Raw genomic sequence first — 15,320 nt, forward strand, 5'->3', positions numbered from 1 at the left:
GGTCAGCAAGTCGAGGTCAGCAAGAGCTGCTTGCCCCTTCTAAGGTGCCGAATGGTCTGCCAGAATTTCCCCAAGGCTGACCGATTCTCCTTCTCCATGGCCGAACTCACATCACCGAACTCCTCCCAGACCCGAGTTTTTGCTTCTGCAACCACCAGTGCTGCAGTTCGATTGACTTGCTAGTATGCATCAGCTGCCTCTGGGGTCCCACGAGCCAACTAGGCTAGATAGGACTCCTTCAGCTTGAATGCATCCCTTACTTCCAGTGTCCACCACAGGGATTGCCGCCACGACAGGCACCAGAGACCTCACGGCCACAGCTCCGGATAGCTGCATCAACAATGGAGGAGGAGAACATGGTCCACTCAGACTCAATGTCCCCAACCTCCCTCGGAATCTGGTTGAAACTCTTCCGGAGGTGGAAGTTGAAGACCCCCCTAACAGAGGGTTCAGCAAGTCTTTCCCAACAGACCCCCACAATACATTTGGGTCTGCAAAGTCTGTCCGGCATCCTCCTCCACAATATAAAGTTTTGTTACTGTCAGGTTGACTGTGCTAGTAGTAACAATTAGTAAAATAACACATTAGTAAAATAACATACTGGAGCTGCAATGTTAATGTGTGTCCAATTATGCCATCATTTATCATTTTCTTGACTTGTTAAGATTACATGACACATGGCTTATTTATTACATTTTTGTCTCTCTGTCTCGTGGCAGATCATCAGTAAACGTCTGCCTCAGCAGCAGCTAAACACACTGATCTTCATGCTGTTTGAAGGTTTGGTGGACTCCCAATCCAACTGCGCCAGAGCCTCGAGTGTCATTCTGAACACACTGCTCAAAAACAGAGGAGCAATGCTGCAAGACCTGGTAATGGTACTTACACTTATTGGCAGGTTGTGTAAAATAATCTTACATAGTGTCTCTCTGTAGGTCATGTTAATAAGCAATGCAAGCATATTTTATATATTCTCACTACTCTGCAGTTCATCTCTTTTTTCTGTGTTTTTGTATGTCAGGTACCAGAGATGTTGGAGGTGCTGCACAGTCAGCTGCAGGTCATCTCTGAAGAGCAGGTGAAGGTTGCAGTCGCACAGTCTATCCTGATCCTCGCCACACAGCACTTGCAGACGGTCATCAACACACTCATTTCATATCCTCTTCCTTTTGACAGGTACAAAATATTCAGTCTGTTTTCCTACTGTAGTGGGTGGAAGCGTTTTCTCAGACTGGATCTTGAATGTATGTGGTGTCCCTTAGTTGGAGCAGTGAGATGTGGATCGCTCTGGGAGCAGACAGCACTGTAGCCCGGCAGATCATGGAGATGATGATGGAGAAGCTAAATGTCATTGTACCCTATGTGGATAAGAAGGAGTCCATACTGAAACCAGGCATGACTAAGGTGGCCACCAATCAACCGTTAGCGGTGAGTGAAATTAGTACACAATTAGCAAAAACATTTTACAGAATTCCAGTAGAAGGTTGTTTGTGTTCTGGTCTGGAAAAAACATTGTCACTATGGTGTATTTCTAAACTGGTCAAAATTGATGAAAAATCTGGTTTGGATAAAAATGTAGTTATTCTGCAAATATTGCACTTTGATAGTTAGTTAAGAAAACAGACCTTGATTTAGCCATTTATGTGCAAATATCCCCTCTGGTGAGGTGCCAGTTTAATAGCAGTGCTAAATGCATTTGGTCTGCCATATTTTTGTCTTCGATCATGCTTGTTTGCAATGTGTCGTGTGCGTTTTTCTTGAACGGGTTGCTTATATCTGGGTGTGTGACTGCATCCATGTTATTGTGTGTGTAGATGACATGTATAATCGTGTGTGTAGATGACATGTGCACTGCGTGAGATGATGCTGAATGGACACACGGAGGAAGCTGTGGTCAGTCTGTTCCCTCAGCTTTTCAGTGCACTGCTGGTGCGTATGGGCTCGAGTGTTGGGGTTCAGCTACCCAAAGACATTAACAGCAACAGTATCAAAGCAGAAGGCAGAAGCCCCAGCAAAAGCAATTTTGATGTCTGTGGGTGAGTCACACTAGCATTACTGGGAATAAATAGGGCTGAAACCTTTTAGTTTCTGTAGCTTGTTCTGAATAGTTCACTAATTTGAAAAGATGCATCTCTGGTTTGCCCAAGTAATATGGAGCATGATCAGGACTATAAATAACACTTGACAAGCATATCATATGTTTAGACACCCAACAGCTGGAGGGATGTAAAAATAATCCATTGCCATTTGTCTTATTATCTGGAGATCACAAATTTGAATCCTGGTGATACCACAGCCATCTGTAGACATGAGCTCTCTGAGAGGGAAGGATGGTGTGCTTGTCTGCCCTGTCAATTACAGTGACACTAGCCAATCATGGGTGTATGCCAGCTAATATATGCTGAAGAGGGCAGATGTAGCACAGGCTGAGCAGCAGCTTTGAAAAGATGTGGTTGGCTGACTTCTGTCAAAGGAAGCTTTCACTTTCCCTGATTGGTAGCTGTTGTATCATGTGGAGAGCTGGCAGGTGGGTCGGGATTTGATGACCAAATAAAGGAGACATTGAAAATTATTACAGAATTGTTTTAATCCTTAACATAAGTAATGAATTAATATAATTAGTAAGATTACTATTCACTGAGGTTAAGCACAACTGCAAAAAAAAAACTCAGACCTCAGACAGGCAGCTTTGCAGACTTGGCTGTCAGCAGCACTTGAACAAAAGGAAGAAACAAAATCTTGGATACTGTTAGCTCTTTCTAAGAAGTTGCTTATAATGAAAATATGACTATATTTTATATTAGCTCTGTTGAAGTACATCAGAATTATCAGCAAGAGCATATGTATATCTTGTATTAATTTTTGCATTAAGCACAATGTTGATGACGCAGTGTGGAAAGTAAGAAAGAATTTTTGTATTTCCCATGCAGGACTGCAGTTGAAGCCTTGCGCATCCTGCTGGCTCGAGCTCATCTGGATGTTGTAGTGAAAGTATTAGACCAGGACACGGTGTGGGACAAGATGAAGGACCCTCAGCAGCATATAACAGGGGTCACTCTTCTCTCCAGGTATATTGCCTAAAGCCCTTATTAATGATTTTTGATACAATTGTTCATTTGAATTGATCATATCTGTGTAATGAGTAATTAATATTTAGCTGATTGAGTTAATGAGTTAGTAGTGTCATGTATGAAACGTTTTTGTTTCATTCAGAGCAATGGCGAAGCATGCAGGGCCACGAATCCCGGCTATAGTGGAGAGCCTGTGTCCATCCCTAAGCAACATCTATGAGTGCCAGAGAATCACAGTCACAGCTTTCTTTTCTGAGGTAAGAGATAGATATAGATTTTAGCTTAATATTGCCTTAATTTTGTTTCAGTGAGTTTTGTCTCACCATTACTTAGCACATATAAGTAATAAAATGTTATGGATAAATAAATAGTAATCTTTCTGAGATAGAAAATACTTTGCATAATAGCATATTATATTGCCTTAGTATATCATATTGCTGTATATCTCATGTATACCAGAAATGAATTAATGCCCTTTTTTTAGAAAAAAAAAAATCATTATTTTGTCTAATAATCTTCATACTTAATAATAACCAATAAGAAATAAAGCATAATAAAAGGATTCTGAATTTCTAATGAGTTAGTAATGTCAGATATGTATCCGTAATGAATCATGTCATTATTTTATCTTCCAAAATTCAATAAGGAAAGTTTTTATGAACTCTGTCCCTCTATATTCTGTTGCTATAGTTGATTTGGAACTGATTTTCTCCATTGTTTGGTTGCAATTTTTAAAAGCAAAAGTCAAATAGAAAAAACTACGTGAATATTTGTGGGACCTTATAGATATTCATCACTGCCAAATATTTAATCTCTAAAAGAATTTTGTATGACATCTCACAAATTGCACTAATCAATAGACAAATAACAACACCACAACAGTTTTAAGATTTTTTTTAATGCAAGTCAGCCTTTCTTGTTCTGTCAGCTTAAATGAGTTTATGCATTTTTTAAAAAAAAATCTAAATCACATCACAATTATTAGGACCCATAGAAATTCTTTCCGAACAAAACATAACCAAAATGTTCCCATTTATATTTTACTTAAAGTTCACGTGATTGTTTCGAAATACTTAAGCAGTCATCCTTGACTTGCTGTTTGACTGGGGTATAAATCTGAGGTGACACTGAGGCTAGATACTTTTCCATAGCCTTTTCAACTCATCTTTAACATGGGTGCCAATAATTCCTGACCTGGCTGAACACACAAGAATTTCTTGTACTATAATGCTGTATCATTAGTTATTACCCTGAAAAGTTGTGTTCAGGCTAAGAATGTAAGTGAGGGGGGAATTAGAAGCTATTTTGGACTATTTTAGACACTGTTTGCTTCATGTGAACTTGAGTCCAGGTTAATTCTAATTGATGACCCTAGTTTTAAATGGGTTGAAAGAGCTCTAAATGAAAATTGCTCAGTTCTTAGAACCACATTTGGCTTCAAAGCACAATGACACAAATCTCTTTCTCCTTCAAGCTGCTAAACCACCATGTGGTGACAGAGTTGATGATGATTGATGTACTGATGAACAACATGATGGAGAGGATTTCAGACCCATGTTGTACTGTCCGTATGCTGGCCATCAGAGGCCTGGGGAACATCGCCATCGGCTCACCAGAGAAGGTACTAGGATCGGATCTACAGTGTAGGCTGAGAAAGGCTGCAAATATCCATCATGTTGAAAATTGCTGACTGTATAATTGGTAACAGCTAGCTCCCATAGGAGACATGGGTACAGTTTGTGTAAACATCTAGCCAAGTATATACTTTCCTAGATATGCTAAGAGGTCAAGATTTTATTTGTATCAGCATTTTTATTAATGCAATGCAGAGAGTAATGGATATGATCTCCTAAAGTCTGCTGAGAATTCACCACATGCTCATTTCACCATGTCTAGGTAAATAAATATGCTAAGGAGCTGTTGGCAGCCATGAGCTCAGGGATGGAGGAGAAGGACGACCCAGGGAAGCTCATCACTCTTGAGGCTATGTCTGGCATGTCTAAGGTGTTGCTCTACCTTGATGAGAGGAATGTCCACATGCTGGTAGTTTACATCTTCATGAAGGTTAAACCCTTCCTGGAGAATGTGAGTGAAAAACATTGAATAATGGCAGAGAACTAGCATTTCATGTGTTTTTATTAGCTCATTTTCACCAGGCTATACAAGTATAAAGAAATATTAGGTAGTTGATTTCCAGTTTGTTTATCTTAAAGTTTTAGAGCATCCTTTCTTAAAAGCTATGATACTGTTTACAATAACAGCAAATGTATTTACATTGCATGCTGTGTACCAAACGAACACAAGCCTCTTAAAATTACATTTTTTTAAATGGATCTATGATTCTCTACTGGTCTGTTGATGTATCCCACAGGAGAACGATGAGATTCGCTGTGCTTCCATCATGCTTCTGGGGAACCTGTCGAAGTTCGGCTCTGGGGAACCTGTATTTAAAGACCAGATTCATAACGTGCTGGTCAGTCTGCTCCTGCACCTCAGTGACCCAAGTGCACGGGTTGTCAAGGTCAGTGAGATCCTGCTTGAGGACATGTCTTCACCGCCAGCTTTCAATTTTTAAATTGTATTGAATAAAATTAATTCAATACAATTTCCTGTTGGGATGAATAAACTGTCTGTCTGTCTAAAATTAAGTGTAAAAATAGTCATAAACCATGCGTGTCTGTGTGTGTGTGTGTGTGGGGGTGGGTGGGTTTTCAGGCATGTAAATATGCCATGCGTGTGTGCGCTCCTGTCTTGGGTTCTGAACAGATCACCAGCATGTTTCAGAACCATCTCCATGAAGAGAAGAGTCTTCACTATGGCGAATTCATCAACGACCTTGTCAAATATCTAGTGAGTTGCATTGTCAGACATGCGTATGAACATATCTGCTTGGAGAAGTTACTGTGTACTTCTTATGGTTTCAAATCATGGGATTGTGGTATTTTCAGCTCATAACAGGACTTCAGAAAGAGTGGTCTAGGAAAGATGCCCAAGTCTTAAAATCAGCTGTTGGTTTGCACCAATGTAGCAAATACTTAAAGACAACAGCTGCTTGCCTTGAATACTCCTACAGTACTTTAATCAGTCAGAGCCAATGAATCAGCACTTTGCATTTGTCTCGCATTTTCCTGTACTATCTTTCAAAATCTTTATTCAAAATACACTATGGTTTTCTCAAAGATTCAAGACTTCCCCGGAATGCTGAATTTCTACCATGTCACAGTAATTCAGTTCTTCAAGAGCAACTGGGCAGAGGTTAGAGCAAGTGCTGCTATGTTCATAGGTAAGATAATCTATGTACTTATATGTCAAATTGATGATGATAACAGAATGACGCATGCTCTTATGCATGCTTGTTGTGGTTTGTACACCATATATGATATAAAACATAATTTTTAATATAAATGTTTTATTTCTGTGTGTGTGTGTGTGTATGTGTGTGTGTGCTTTTCTCAATTTTAGGATTTTTACTGAGAAATTTGCCTGAGGAACATTTCTCTCATATGAACATGGGAATCGTGACTAAGGGTAACTAGTATGTTAAGTACATAAACTCTGGCTCTGTAGATGTTCACTTGTGATGTGCACTAGTTTTCTTCACCATAGCGCTATAGACTTTTCTGTTGTACCCCAGTAGATTAGAAGCTGCTCGCTTGTAGCTTCATACAGACACATTGATATTTGTCGCACATTCACTGATGCCGAAAAGAAAAAAAATACACAATATGCTTGCGTGTTGATTACTGGATCGTTGAGGCTTTTTCACATAACTTCATTTGCTTTTCTCTCCTAGCTCTCGTCATGCTGCTACAGGATCCAGATCCTCTGGTTCGAGCAAAGGCGGCAGAAGCCATGGGGCACTTTCACTGAACAATCACTCACCCAAACCCAAAGCCCATTACTGGTGGATGGAAAAGGTTGACAGCCTAAATGTTGTACTTGAACTATCCTTTTTAGTGACCAAAGACTGTGCACTACTCATAGAAAGTAAAGATAAATAGAAGCAATGTAATGTTACTCCCAGAGGCTTGGGGAATTTTGACATGTCCAGATACAGTAGTAATTATGTATTGTGTCCCTACTCTTCTGTATTAGTTTGTATTATGCAATGAGCATTAAAAGCTGTAAAGCTTAGGAGAAACCCTTTAAACATTGGACATCTAGAAAATTTAAAAATACTTTTCTTCATAGTCCAGCCTAGACATTGTGATGAATTGGTGTTGACTGAGCAAACAGAACACAGACATTGTTTTAAGTCTCTTTTGGGTAATGGTTTATTTTGGTAGGCTGATGAAGCGTCCTCACAGAAAACAGCAATAAGTTATAGGAAGGGTACAACAAACTACTGTTCTCCACATTGACAGTTAGGAGTAGTGCGCTGAGTAAGTGAGCTAGCCTTTTCTCGCATAAAGCATTTGAGGTAGCAAAATACTAGAAGTTCATCAACTGCGGTGAACATATTCGTGTTGTGCTTCCTGTAGACCCCAGGCAGGACATGTAGACAAATTTACATTTGACACAGTCGAGCCATAATAGTGCCAAACACACAGTGTTGTAAACTGAGGCAACAGAGAACATTTCAGTCATTTTTAATGCGATTCAGCTGCTGCCGCTGGCATCTCAGTAGTGTTTTCATGTTGGACAATGAGATGCTTAATTAATACAATTGTTGATCAAATAAATGCACACAACTATCCATATATCTAGTGCAGTGTAGCAGGTTATGTGATTTCTGTGTGATTTTTGTGTTCTTTTTTTTGTACATAGTCCTTATTAATTCAGGGTGTTATTAAAGCAAATGAAATCTGAAAGATCGGTAGTTTATTATGAAATTCATGCTTTTGAATCAAGAACTCTAATCTCAAATTAAATAATCTCTTAGACTGCCACTTACTGACGGTACAGCCCTGTTGACCTGAGTCTAGATTTGTTTGTATCTGCTTTGGTGATTGTGGCATCTTTCTGAACTTTGTCCTGTGTAATTTTTTGAGAAACTTTTATATTGATGATCATGGAATGTGGGTTGATTCATTAAAGTTGTTGAAAGCACAACCAACACTGATGTATTTATTCTGGGTCACAGCATTTTTTTTGTACATTCTGTATTGCAGCCATACACTGATCAGCCATAACATTATGAGCACTGAGAGGTGAAGTGAATAACACTGATGATCTCCTCATCATGGCACCTGTTAGTGGGTGGGATATATTAGGCAGCAAGTGAACATTTTGTTCTCAAAGCTGATGTGTTAGAAGCAGGAAAAATGGGCAAGTGTAAGGATTTGAGCAAGTATAACAAATTGTAATGGCTAGACGCCTGGATTAGAGCATCTCCAAAACTGCAGCTCTTCAGTGTCTGCAGTGGTCAGTAACTATTAAAAGTGGTCCAAGGAAGGAACAGTGGTGAACCGGTGACAGGGTCGTGGGTGGCCAAGGCTCATTGATGCACATGGTGAGCGAAGGCTGGCCCGTGTGGTCCGATCCAACAGATGAACTACTGTTGCTCAAATTGCTGAAGAAGTTTATGCTGGTTCTGATAGAAAGGTGTCAGAATACACAGTGCATGAAGGGTCAGGGCTGTTTTGGCAGCAAAAGGGGAACCAGCACAATATTAGGCAGGTGGTCATAATATTATGCTTGATCAGTGTATATTCTTTTACATATCTATTAAGATGGATAACATACATTATTTTTTGTCATTAAAATGTTACTCTTAAAATAGCCGAAATTTGAGTCACAAACATCAAATATGCATCCAGTCTAAAAACCATCAATTTTTTATTGTTCATAATTTGGAGTTTACTTAACAGTTACCATGTCCTCCAAAACTGGGAATAACTCATTTTTAACACAAAAGAGCTCTGTTAGTATTCCCTATTCTCTTAATAGCATTACTAACCACTATTAACTATCATTCACTTTGCTCATTATCTTTGCAAGGTTTTTAATGTTCCATTCAGCTAGCAGCAAGAACTTCTCTCTTCTGGGTCATTTTCTTCTCCTCTCAATATTCCCCATCTCTGACTAATGAACCTGTAACCTATATGCTTCTAGCGTGGTTGAGTTATTTTCCTTCACCATACCATGGAGTGTTTATTATCGAGTCTGTAAAATTAGCTGGATTTCCATGAATACATAGTTTTATTGGTGACTGTTTTCTCTCCACACAGCAAACATCTTGTTTCTCTTTAATAAGGTTGGGTTTCCTCCATAGATCCAAATAAGTGCCATGCTGCTTGTGTCTGAAGCTTGGAAGCCAAGATGATCACCAGTTATGTGCCTACTGCCTTAGTATTGGCCATCTTAGCTATGCAGTGTCTGAATCCATCACAACAATGGCAACAGGGCACACTCAGCTGGCATTTTTAGTCCCTGACTTGTATAGAATATGTCCTGGAACCCAAACAGCTTGCTAGTCACAAATGTCCACATCCAGTGAAGAATGATAAGCACAACAAAAACAAGTTACGATTGACAGACTCTAAACTCGCCTTGGCAGCCAGTCAGATGATGGCTGCAGCCCAAGTAGTATTAAATGGTGATGTGTAACCTACAGTACTGAGTGCATCCTTTTCTGGTACTGGTCATGACAGATTTCACTTTGCCATAGTACAAACATTTTATTAATAACTTTAAAGGGGATTTGGCTAGTCCTCTGTTTACCTGTGCATGAACTGTGTGGCTATGTTGCTGCTAATATGACTACTGCTGAGGCACAAATAGCTTTGGGGTTTGTGAGCAGTGCCTTAGAGGCCTGGGGGAAGGTGTGATTTTTTGGCACAGTGGTAAGATCAGAACAGTCTTAATTGAGGACTAGCTACAAGTTCTTCTCTTTGGGCCTGAAACATTGTCATCTGTTGGTTTGTACAGACAAGGTTGTGACAGTCAGCTATATCAATCATCAGAGTAAAACAAGGTTGAGCAGCTCTCTGTACTTTGAGAGACTATATATCCATATCTATAGCCAGTTTTACTGACAGCAGCTCATCTGCTGGGGATGTAGAAAGGTGAAGTGGACACACTGTGAAGACTGTCATCCAGTCATCCAGCGATTGGCATCTGTACCCAGAAATGATTTACCCAGATCTGGCAATACTTTCTGCAAGAAGAACCACAACCAGCCTCTTTGACCGAATCTACAACTGAGGACTATGACCTAACAGTCCAGGAAATACTCCTGAAAGAACCCCTAGTACATACACCTTAGTGAAAGCTGCTCTGAAAATGGTGTGCATTTCTTTAGCTGGATGTAGTGCATGACCTGATTCCCAAGAATCTACTTTTAATTCAAGGGCTGCTAGATGGTGGTATCTCCCCATCTAGGCTAAAATGTTATTTGGTCATTTCTGTCCACCGCAGCACCATGGAAGGCGTCTGTTTGGGGCCTCATATTCTTATACTATTATTATTATAATTATTTTCTGAAAAGAGTGCTGTGCCTCCATTCACCATGATTTTCTAGGAGCCCATCATGGGATTCTGCTGTGTGCTGAAATGAAATGGTTATCTCTGAAAACTCTGACACTGAAATGACCTTGTAGTTGAAACTGGGATCACCCAATTTTGTGAATTGGATAATTGACCTTGAAGCTTTAAATGAAGTTGAGTCTACAGAGCATTCCTTGTTGTGCCCAGTATGTGCCCTTAGGATATGATTTCAATTGGATGATGCTTAGACCAACTGTTTATCTACCAAAGAGGAAGGATACGACTTAGCAGAGGCAGGTTCACTCTCCAGTGGATGCCATCACCATGATCTACAGACAGGCTAGACACTCATTCTCTGCTGTTCGATACCATTGTCCAAATAGCATCTAAAACAGACCAAGCTAATACACTAACCGGCTTGCTGAACCACTGTACCTGAAGCGCACAGTTTATCTGTCTCTCTTTGAGTTTCACACATGCTTTACTTCAAACGCCCTGCCAGCATTTATATGGAAATGAGGGCAATTTTCTCATTTCCCCTGCTTTACATAATGACACTGAATATCATTTGAGAATGAAAAAACTTTGAACAAGCGTCTGTAGAACAAATTTGCCATGCAGAGTAAACATACAGATGGCTATATATGAGCATATAAGAACACATAAGCTTAAACATGCTAGAAATGCATAATGCATAGTCAGCTATTAAAATGATGTCATCCATATTTACTTCTGTATCCTCAAAAAACCTCGCGAAACCTCACCATGCAAGTGTTACATTCATATAAAAGAAGTGTATATGTGTTGGTTGGCCTACACCTGTAAGCTATGACCACTAGATGGACCTAGAGCACATATTTTCAATTCAAAATCTTTCAGCATTCAACTCGAGCTACAAATGAAGCTTAAAACACTCTCCCCAAATGCCTGAATTTGCATCAGTTTTTTTATCCACTGATAATTCAGTCGACTGAAAAGTCAAACTATTCATGAATATGCCATTTTAATCTGCAGGCTAATAAACTTCTTTAATCCTAAATGTTGAGTTTCTAAAGGTTAGAGGTTGAACAGGGAATAGAGGCCCTGTGATGTGCATGTGTGCTTACAGGCAGTATTCTCTTGGCCAGTGTGACTGTCCTTTACTGTAATCAAATGGATCTTCCCTATAGGCATCCTACTGACTTTTCTAGCATAGAGATTAGGACTCATTTACACCTTAATAGTGTTTATTATGCAACACTTTGCAGTATAAATTATGGCAAAATATAATAGTTTGTACATGTAATTCATCATGAATAGTACCTGTTTTTATTTTCTTCAATAACAGTAAAAAGAAGTTGCAAAGTCTGTCTGTGTACTAAATGTAAAATAAAATAAAGACAATTTCTCCTGATAGCAATAGTTAATTTTTTTTTTAAATAATAACTTTTTCCTTGCTCTTTTGCATTTATTGCATGTCCTACAAGTGTAAAAACTGATGTAGCATGATAGTTAAAATCTTAAAAGCTTCGTAATGGACATGGCAGCTCTGCCCATGCAAGACAGCTTTAGTTAAGTTGAAGCCAGTGCCCTGAGGTGGCCAAATTCATACTGTAAGTGTCCCGCTGGACATTTCCATTACATCTTTAGTAGATGGTAATTTGCGGTGTGCTTAGATGGTTTGTAAAGTGCTCAAAGTAAATTGGAGCTGGTCTGGAGCTAAATAAATTCTCTTTTGTGTTTTTTTTTTAAACAATGAATAATATTTTAGCTGCAACACATCCTACAAGGCCATTTCTTATAAGAAAGCACTGAGTTCAGTGCCAGAAAACAGTGCCAGATGCTGAGCTAGCGTTTGACTGGATCCTTTCTCTTAAGGAAATGTAACTTAAAGAAATCACCTTTAAGATGAAGGCACTTTTTTTCTGGGGCTTCTGCTGCGATTTTGAATCTGGTCTCTTAAAAAAAATTGACAAAAAAAAAAAAGTTTAGTTAATTATTTTTGCTGATAATGTCTCTATTTATTTTCATTTATTAATTATCATTAATATATATTAATTTTTCATTAATATATAAATATATAAAAAAGATACATTTAATACATTTAATGATAATTTATCGAATAATTATTATTATAAATTATTATATAATTTAATGAATATTTATGCTAGTTTAAACTTTTTAAAATATTGTATAATGAAACTGTCATCCAATACACCAAGTACAAGCACACCTGGTTTGGCTAGATAGTGTGTAATATGTAGTGCTGGTAGTAGAACAGATACTTTAAATGGTTTGATGAATTTTGTCCTTGCGGTTATCTCATAAAAAGCAACATTTTAATTAACATATAAGGCACTTTTATTGTATTCATTAATGTTTTTAATGTTATGGTTGATTGTTATACAGTATATATAAGTACTTGTGTCAAAACTGTTTCTTTCTGCATCAATTTAAATGTAATGAAAATAAAACATCAGACTAAGTTTCAAAGTTCAAATTTCCTACGACTGACATTTTTTGTATTGCAGTTTATTGTTTGTGTTTTTATGCGATGCAGTATGTCTTACAGGGTTAGAAGGCGTATAGGTGAGAGTGTTTATTATAGATAGATAGATAGATAGATAGATAGATAGATAGATAGATAGATAGATAGATAGATAGATAGATAGATAGATAGATAGATAGATAGATAGATAGATAGATAGATAGATAGAACTTTATTGTCATTGCAAAGTACAGGTAAATAGCAACGAAATGCCGTTTATCAACTTATCAGAAGTGCAAATAGTAGAAATTGGGCAAATGAACAAGTGCAGATAAATATGTAAATATGTGCATCAATAAATAAGGCTAGGTCAGTATGTATTTGCATAGAGAGGTATGTGCAAGTTGTATTTACAGCATATAAAGTGTTAAGAAGAGAGTAATTATATATTTGTACAATATGTGTGCATTATGTTCATTGTATGTACAACACTAAGAGAGATTATATACAGTGTATACAGATAGTATAGATAGATAGATAGATAGATAGATAGATAGATAGATAGATAGATAGATAGATAGATAGATAGGTAAACTAGGGGTAATCTATGAATTAACAATATGTACATTATAATTATATTATACAGAGGAGATGTAGCAGAATGTACAGGGTGGAGCAGAACTGCAAGGTGGTGAAGTGTTAGTAAGACATGAGTGTCCTAGTGGTGTAGTGTAGAGTTCAGTAGAAGATTACTCAAAACCACATGGTGTGAGGAAATGTGTGATCATTCTGGGATAGTGGACAATTGGATAAGATTAACTGGCCAAAATAGTTGAAAAAACCAAACAAAAAAAACCTGTATTCAAAGCAAATTATGTGGCAGGATTTTTAATATGGAACAATTGTATTTTTCAGTATATGTTGGAAGCACATAGAAAATTTTGACTTTTGACCAAAACTGGGATTTCATTGCGATCTAGAGTTGCGATAATTTCAAGAAAAATGATAGTTGATAAATTACAGCTCAACTAAACAAACAATGAATGAGTAAATATAACCATTTTAATATTTAATACAAATGAGACATCAATTATTACATGGTTTTTGAATGATGTTTTTGAAAATAAAAATAATAATATGCTTCATTTGTTTTTTCTCCTGAAATGCCCAACTTTCACACAACCCTATAACAGAGTGGTTGTATAACCTTTCATAAAAAGTGATAGGGAGAATCCTTTAAAAAAGCACAAAACTATTAACTATTTGAAATTTTTTATGCACAGTGCATAATCATACATTTATCACTTCTGTTGATTTTTTCTATTAATAGCATACACATCTATGATCAGGAATGGCGCTGTATATCGGCGTCTTTACCAACCTGCCTGTCTAGAAACACTGCATACAACTGCATTGAATTATTCAGTCATAAACAGGCCTACGGCTCACCAACATTACATCAATGCAGCATTGCTGCTGTCAGAAAAAAACGACTTCATCAATCATGAATGCTTCATTTAAGTTAGTAAAACTGGCAACTTCTAAAGCTCTTCCATTACATTCCAGCATATTGTATTATTGTAATAAATATATTTGAGCTTTTATGCCATATGAGGAAGACTCTAAGGTATTGTTTCATGTTGCTATATATAAATGCATTTTAGTTATAACACATTTTCTCTGCATTTATAACAGCACTGTTATCGACACACATCAGATGAACATCTACATATAAGAATTAAGACGTTAAGATGAAAATTACCTTCTTTCTTTTTTGTATCTCTGCTGGGATTAAGCTCATTTATTCCTCTCTGTCAGAGGAGGAGAGGGTGACAGAGCATGTGTGTATGTGGAGTTGACCCGGCTGTGTGAGGACATATGGGTCTAATCTAGAGCTCAATTGCTTTGGCTCACATGTGATAGTGGCCATCAGTTCATAGCCTGGAATAGAATGGGAGAGTATTCTCCCACAGTTCAGACCATATTATATACTGGACCTGCTGTTATTACCCGATAGACTGGTGTAGGGCAGGATTAATTGTCCGCTTCTCAAGATGGGAAATCAAGCTCAGTCCTTGAACACAGTTAAACTTGGTAGTATGTAAACTAGTTGCCTTCACATCCATCTATGGATGACTGACCTTCACTTCCAATTAAATCTTATTTCATCTCAAAGTAATTGCTTGCCTTTTGTCCTTTAACATCTACAGTACACATTCATCTCTTGGCAGTTGTTTTTAATGATCAATGATTTACATGTATATATATATATATATATGTATATTGTATGGTGTATATGTACATCCATGGGGGAAGCTCTATTTTAATAATAAGTTGAGTTCATCTGTGTTCGG

General features: G+C 37.8%; 1 protein-coding gene across 5 annotated transcripts in view; it reads left to right on the plus strand.

The window, feature by feature from the left end:
• The window catches only part of mroh1 (maestro heat-like repeat family member 1), a 31,514-nt gene extending 23,387 nt beyond the window's left edge, over positions 1–8,127 (plus strand). For 4 of the 5 annotated variants that reach the window (XM_058390153.1, XM_058390180.1, XM_058390171.1 and 1 more), the window contains 13 exons: positions 720–872; positions 1,022–1,176; positions 1,263–1,428; positions 1,840–2,036; positions 2,931–3,068; positions 3,214–3,328; positions 4,546–4,692; positions 4,968–5,156; positions 5,443–5,592; positions 5,787–5,921; positions 6,252–6,354; positions 6,534–6,599; positions 6,865–8,127. In XM_058390153.1, the coding sequence (XP_058246136.1) occupies positions 720–872; positions 1,022–1,176; positions 1,263–1,428; positions 1,840–2,036; positions 2,931–3,068; positions 3,214–3,328; positions 4,546–4,692; positions 4,968–5,156; positions 5,443–5,592; positions 5,787–5,921; positions 6,252–6,354; positions 6,534–6,599; positions 6,865–6,941 (1,791 nt within the window). In that variant the 3' untranslated portion in view covers positions 6,942–8,127. Of the gene's footprint in view, positions 1–719; positions 873–1,021; positions 1,177–1,262; positions 1,429–1,839; positions 2,037–2,930; positions 3,069–3,181; positions 3,329–4,545; positions 4,696–4,967; positions 5,157–5,442; positions 5,593–5,786; positions 5,922–6,251; positions 6,355–6,533; positions 6,600–6,864 lie in introns of those variants that run through there. The other variant, XR_009204602.1, reaches the window with a different exon arrangement.
• Positions 8,128–15,320: the final 7,193 nt, after the last annotated feature.

This window comes from Hemibagrus wyckioides, linkage group LG01 (genome assembly GCF_019097595.1).
Source record: "Hemibagrus wyckioides isolate EC202008001 linkage group LG01, SWU_Hwy_1.0, whole genome shotgun sequence".
In the NCBI taxonomy this organism is placed as follows: domain Eukaryota; kingdom Metazoa; phylum Chordata; class Actinopteri; order Siluriformes; family Bagridae; genus Hemibagrus; species Hemibagrus wyckioides.